This window comes from Octopus sinensis, unplaced genomic scaffold, assembly GCF_006345805.1.
Source record: "Octopus sinensis unplaced genomic scaffold, ASM634580v1 Contig14437, whole genome shotgun sequence".
Lineage (NCBI taxonomy): Eukaryota > Metazoa > Mollusca > Cephalopoda > Octopoda > Octopodidae > Octopus > Octopus sinensis.
Window position 1 is genome coordinate 65,001 of NW_021833244.1, and position 6,982 is coordinate 71,982.

Sequence of the window (6,982 nt, forward strand, 5' to 3'; positions counted from 1 at the left end):
CACCAGCACGGGAGCCAGTCAGGCAGCACTGGCAACAACCATGCTCGAATGGTGCTTTTTGTGTGCCACTGGCACAGGAGCCAGTCAGCCGGTACTGTCATCAGCCACGACAATGACTTCACTTGACTCAACAAGTCTTCGCAAGCACAGTTTCTTGCCAAATGATTGAAGGGTACTCTTAAATGGGCTGGTTATGCTGCACTGGCATAGGCCACAGATATGGTCTCACTTGGTTTGCCAGGTCTTCTCAAGCACAGCATATCTCCAAAGGTCTCGGTCACTTGTCATTGCCTCTGTGAGGCCCAACATTTGAAGGTCGTGCTTCACTACCTCATCCGAGGTCTTCCCGGGTCTTTTATCTACATGTGTCCAAAGGAGGAAGTGAAAACACTTTTAAATTGTTCAATGAGTACCTCACCTCAGATATGGTCTCACTTGGGTTGCCAAGTCTTCTCAAGCACAGCATATCTCCAAAGGTCTCGGTCACTTGTCATTGCCTCTGTGAGGCCCAACATTTGAAGGTCGTGCTTCACTACCTCATCCGAGGTCTTCCCGGGTCTTTTATCTACATGTGTCCAAAGGAGGAAGTGAAAACACTTTTAAATTGTTCAATGAGTACCTCACCTCAGATATGGTCTCACTTGGGTTGCCAAGTCTTCTCAAGCACAGCATATCTCCAAAGGTCTCGGTCACTTGTCATTGCCTCTGTGAGGCCCAACATTGAAGGTCGTGCTTCACTACCTCATCCGAGGTCTTCCCGGGTCTTTTATCTACATGTGTCCAAAGGAGGAAGTGAAAACACTTTTAAATTGTTCAATGAGTACCTCACCTCAGATATGGTCTCACTTGGTTTGTCAGGTCTTCTCAAGCACAGCATATCTCCAAAGGTCTCGGTCACTTGTCATTGCCTCTGTGAGGCCCAACATTTGAAGGTCGTGCTTCACTACCTCATCCGAGGTCTTCCCAGGTCTACCTCTTCCACATGTTCCTTCTACAGTTAGAGAGTGGCACTTCCTCACAAGCTGTCTTCATCCATACATAACACATGACCATACCAGCGCAGTCATCTCTCTTGTACACCACATTTGTTGCTTCTTATGTCCAACTTTTCTTTCAGGGTGCTCAAACTCTGTCGTGTATGCACACTGACATTGCACATCCAGCGGATCATACTAGCTTCATTTCTTTCAAGTCTACACATGTCCTCAGCAGCCAAGGCCCATGTTTCACCACAGTGTAGCATAGCAGTCTGAGCACATGCATCATAGAGTCTACCTTTCATCCTGAGTGAGAGGCCCTTAATTGCCAGCAGAGGTAGGAGCTCCCTGAACTTTGCCCAGGCTATTCTTATTCTAGCCACTACAATCTCAGAGCAACCACCCCCACTACAGACTTGGTTGCTTAGGTAGTGGAAGCTTTGAACATAAATATATATTCATAAATATATATATATATATACTAGCAGTATCGTCCGGCGTTGCTCGGGTTTGTAAGGGAAATAACTATATAAGCATTTTTAGAGAGTTATAGTCCAAAAATAGCAAAAAGATGCATTAAAAATGGAAAAAAAATTATGGTAAATTTTTTTTTAAATTGTTGACTCATCGTAGACATTTTTAGAGAGTTACTTCCCTTATATAATAGCGAAAAAATGCATCAAAATGGAAAAATATGATGGTAAATTTTTTTTAAAATCGTAGACTCATCGTAAATGCACGTTAATACCCAGAAGGGCTCGATATGAATCACGACTATAAGATACCTGGTTTTGGTTAAACTGCACCACAAAATGTGGGAGTAGTTAGGAATCTAAATCATAGGAGACAGACACACAACTTCACTTTTATATATAAAGATATGTAGAAAAATACAAACTGGGACATGAACGTAAAACATTTAGAAGACGATACAAAAAACATGGACGGGATATTCGAAGCCTTCAATCTTCAGTCAAGAACTGGATCATCCTAGCAATTTTGGCTGATTAATCTTGAGATCGCTCCGATCCGGCCAGCCCTAAGGAAAAACTAAGCTACGAGCATTAGATTTCTTGGAAAAAGGATCGAATGTATACGAAACAGGGACAGAAAACGGACGATGCCACACAAATATAAAATACAAAAAACAATAATAGTAATAACAGGACAAAAACAGTGGGTGTCTTATGACTTTAGACAGTACAAGTTTAGCTGGCGTATTTGGAAAAAAATATATATATATATTTATAAATGAATAAATATATATATATATATATATGTTTATAAATATATAAATATATATATATCACCATGATCACTGTGACTGACCAGGCTATCAGATGTAGTTACACATCGCTGGTCACAATGCATTCGCATTGTTTTAGCCTTCAAATGACGCCACCCCGCTGGCTAAGCGAGCAGGCCAACAGAAGAAAGAGTGAGAGAAAGTTGTGGTGAAGGAGTACAGCAGGGATCACCACCCCCTGCCAGAGCCTCGTAGAGCTTTTTTAGGTGTTTTTGCTCAATAAACACTCACAACGCCCGGTCTGGGAATCGAAACCGCGATCCTACGACCGCGAGTGCGCTGCCCTAACCACTAGGCCATTGCGCCTCCACATATATATATATATATATTATATATATATATATATATATATATATATAAATATAAATTAAATTAGAGATAAAACCACTATTAGGCAACTCAAACAGTGATAGACATAAACCAAAAAATAAATAACAAAAAATAAATATAATTAATATAATATATAATATATACTCCCTAATATTATTATTATTATATATATATAGTTAATCCAAACAAGAAAGCACAAAGAGAAAACACAACAAGCCGAGGACGTGGAACAAATATAGTATTATTGGACGCTCAGGAAAGAAGGAGGGTTTAACGTTTCGAGCGGAGCTCTTCGTCGGAAACACGGGAGAAGGAAAGATCCAGAGAAGGGAAGACAGAGGAAAAAAATCGCCAACGGTACACACAAGGTCATGTTTATAAATATATAAATATATATATATATATATAATATATATATATATATATATATAATATATATATATATATATATATATATATATATATAAGGATCGGTGAGATACTCATTGAACAATTTAAAAGTGTTTTCACTTCCTCCGTTGGACACAAGTAGATAAAAAATCTGGCTGAATTCTTTGATATTGCACCTCTAAAAAGGGAGGCGCGAGCCATTGATTATATCAACATTGAGGAAACAGATGTAACAGTGGCCATAGATGAAATGAGCTCGTGCTCCGCCACTGGTCCTCATGGCTTCCCAGCTAATCTCTTAAAGTCAAGTAAGCAGGCTTTAGCGAAACCACTTCAGACACTTTCCCAGTTTCCTAGCAAGTGGTATACTTCCTGAAAAGCTGAAAGAAAGGATTAGATGCCCTATACACAAGTTAGTTCGTTAGTTAATTATTTGGCTCAAAAAGCAAAAAGTAAAGCCATGTAGGGGGACCTGGAGTTATGTACAGGGTGGTGTTCATGTAAAGAGTTCAGGCCACTTGTGGTCAAGGGAGACTTTGAACCGAGCAGTCGTCGGCATCTTCACCATCTCGTCCGGCAGCTTATTCCACGGATCCGCAACCCGGACGGAGAAAGTCCCTATCCTTCGAATGAGATGAAATCGTCACAGATAGAGCTTTTTGGAGAGACCCCGCAGCCGACGCTCTGGAGCAGGAGTGAAGAACAGCTCTTTCGAGAGGTTACACTTTCCGCTTATGATGTTGTGAGCAAGAATGAGATCACCACAGTGGCGGCGTTTTTCTAGAGAATAAAGGTCGAGCGTCTTCGAAGCAGAGCAGAGGCCAAAAACAACAGGACAATCTCTCTGACTTCGTATATCAGTAAAGTCATGGAGCGAATCATCAGAAAGAAGTTGATAATGTTCCTAGAAGAAAATGACCTAGGAGTGGCTGTATGGTAAGTAGCTTGCTAACCAACCACATGGCTCTGGGTTCAGTCCCACTGCATGGCATCTTGGGCAAGTGTCTTCTGCTATAGCCCCGGGCCGACCAATGCCTTGTGAGTGGATTTGGTAGACAGAAACTGAAAGAAGCCTGTCGTATATATGTATACATATATGTGTTTGTGTGTCTGTGTTTGTCCCCCTAGCATTGCTTGACAACCGATGCTGGTGTGTTTATGTCCCCGTCACTTAGCGGTTCGGCAAAAGAGACCGATAGAATAAGTACTGGGCTTACAAAGAATAAGGCGATTAAAGGCGGTGCTCCAGCATGGCCGCAGTCAAATGACTGAAACAAGTAAAAGAGTACTGAACAATATTCAGCATGGCTTCTGTCCAGGAAGAAGCTACCTCACACAGCTCCTACTGGGTTTTGAAACAGTTTTCCTATGACTGGGTTTTGAAACAGCTGCTTGACTGATGTCAGTGTGTTACATCTTGACTTTGCAAAGGCATTTGATAAGGTAGATCATCATCATCATCATCATCATCATTTAGCGTCCGCTTTCCATGCTAGCATATGTTGGACGGTTCAACTGAGGTCTGGGAAGCCAGAAGGCTGCATCAGACCCAGTCTGATCTGGCAGTGTTTCTACGGCTGGATGCCCTTCCTAACGCCAACCACTCCGTGAGTGTAGTGGGTGCTTTTTACGTGCCACCCGCACAGGTGCCAGACGGAGCTGCAAACGGCCACAAACGGATGGTGCTTTTACGTGCCACCGGCATGGGGGCCAGTCGAGTCTGGCAACGGACATGAATGGATGGTGCTTTTATGTGCCACCGGCATGGGGGCCAGTCGAGTCTGGCAACAGACATGAATGGATGGTGCTTTTACGTGCCACCGGCACGGGGGCCAGGCGAGGCTGGCAACGGACACGAGCGGATGGTGCTTGGCATGATAAGTCATAAGCTATGAGACCTTGGCATTGCTGGTAAACTGGGAGAGTGGCTGCATGATTTCCTTCAAAACAGAAGTCAGGTAGTTGCAATCAATAGTGCCCTTTCTTGGGAAACTCAAATCCTAAGTGGTGTCCCCAGGAGCCATTACTGTTAATAATAGCCCTCTTAGACATCCCCATGGTCACACAGCTCCTACAGCACTACGACTAGGTTTTGAAACAGCTGCCTGACCATTCAGATGTCAGTATGATATACCTGGACTTTTCAAAGGTATTTGATGAGGTAGATCATGGGATAGAGAGTGAGAGGGGAGGAGAGAAAGCGAGAGAAACTTAGAGAAAGGGAAGGGGAAGGAGAGGGAATTGGAAAGAAGAGATAGTGAGAGAGGGGGGAGGAGGAACAGTGAGAGTTGGAAAGCAGAGACAGTGAGAGAGGGGGAGGAGGAACAGTAAGAGTTGGAAAGGAGGAAGGGAGAGAGAGAGGTGAAGAGAGACAGTGAGAGTCAGAAAGGAGAGACAGTGAAAGAGAGGAGAAGGAGAGACAGTGAAAGAGAGGAGAAGGAGAGGAGAGACAGTGAGAGAGAGTGAAGAGAGACAGTGAGAGAGAGGGAGAGAAAAGTAAATGAAGAGAAATGCTTACCTGTAACCGTAGCAACCAGCTGTAATGTTTGATGTCGTTGAGTACAAGTGGGTGACCCTGTTCAATGGCAAGTATGACTCCTTTGTGGCGCAGGGGCTCGGCAATGCGGTCCCCGCGTAGGCAGAATCCAAGCTGCCGGACAATGAGTGGGTTCTCAAGGGCAATGTAGAAAAGTACCTCGCGCAGCAGGAGATAGTTCCCCATGAACGTGCACTTGGTCGCATCGTAGACACTCTGCATGCAGCTGACCTTTATGTTGAGGTCACGACCCTGTGACTTCAGCACGACCTCTCGCTTCTTGATCAAACCGACGTCGACGTGCTTCCGCTCGCTGATCGACAGCGACGAGAACACGTGCGCTGCGTCCAGCTCCTTGCAGCTGAGCTTTGAAAAGTAGCCGAGGTCGTACAGAAGCCTCTGCGTCTGAAGGACGACCTCGTCGGCCTCGGGCGCTTGGCCCCAATCGGACGGGTACAAAACTGGCAGGAAGTTCTTGATCTGTGCCATCTTCTTCGAGTCGTGAGCGAGTAGCTGTTTACCAATGAATTCACGACCCGACAGCCAATGCAGCACGCTGCTACTGCTGCTGCGACTGTCATCGTCATCATTTCTTACTGACGGGGCTTTATAGCCCCAGATTCCTAAGTTTGTGTCAGCGTCGTCGTCCTCAATGTCAAAGGAGTTGAGGCGTGTGATCCAGACAATGAGAAAGAAGATGACGACGAAAGGCACAATCCATTTGCGGAGTCGCACTCGACAACGGCGCCGCATCAGGCTTTTCAGGTACGGGACGATCATGTTATCCTCTCTGACCGCATCTGGAACAACAGAGAAAACGGGAGAAAATTAGACAATAAAACAATAAAAACATAGCAAAACAACAATAAAAAAACAAATAAGACAGCTGTCATCTCTACCTAGATACTTCCCCGATTATTTATTTATCAGTCTGTCTGTGTGTCTATCTGTATATCCATCTGCCTGCCTACCTTCTTGCCTGCCTATCTGTTTATCTACCCCCTAATCTATCTACAAATCTATCCATTAACTTACCCACTTGTTACCTACAAAATTATACGACCTTAGAAAGGTCAGGAGGCTGCACCAAGCTCCAGTCTGATCTTTTTCTTTGTAAGCCTAGTACTTATTCTATCGATCCTTTTGCTGAACTGCTGAGTTACAGGGACATGAACACACCAACATATACATACATATATACAAGGGGATTCTTTCAGTTTCCATCTACCTAGTTCACTCACAAGGCTTTGGTCAGTCTAGGGCTATAGTAGAAGACACTTACCCAAGGTGCCAAGCAGAGGGACTGAACCTGGAACCATGTAGTTGGGAAGCAAGCTTCTTACACACATATACAAGCCCAGGATCTTTTCACCACCTCCCTCATAGATAATATAGTCTTCTATGCTTGTTTATACACACATACTCTTTTACTCTCTTTTACTT

At 44.0% G+C, this 6,982-nt stretch overlaps 1 protein-coding gene across 1 annotated transcript in view; it reads right to left on the reverse strand.

Annotated features, from left to right (window-relative positions):
* LOC115230083 overlaps window positions 1–6,358 on the reverse strand; it is a gene marked incomplete at its 3' end in the record, with an annotated part of 64,751 nt that extends 58,393 nt beyond the window's left edge. Inside the window, exon 1 of the mRNA XM_029800314.2 lies at window positions 5,522–6,358. Coding sequence (XP_029656174.2) covers window positions 5,522–6,319 — 798 coding nt within the window. The remainder of the gene's footprint in view (window positions 1–5,521) is intronic.
* Window positions 6,359–6,982: the final 624 nt, after the last annotated feature.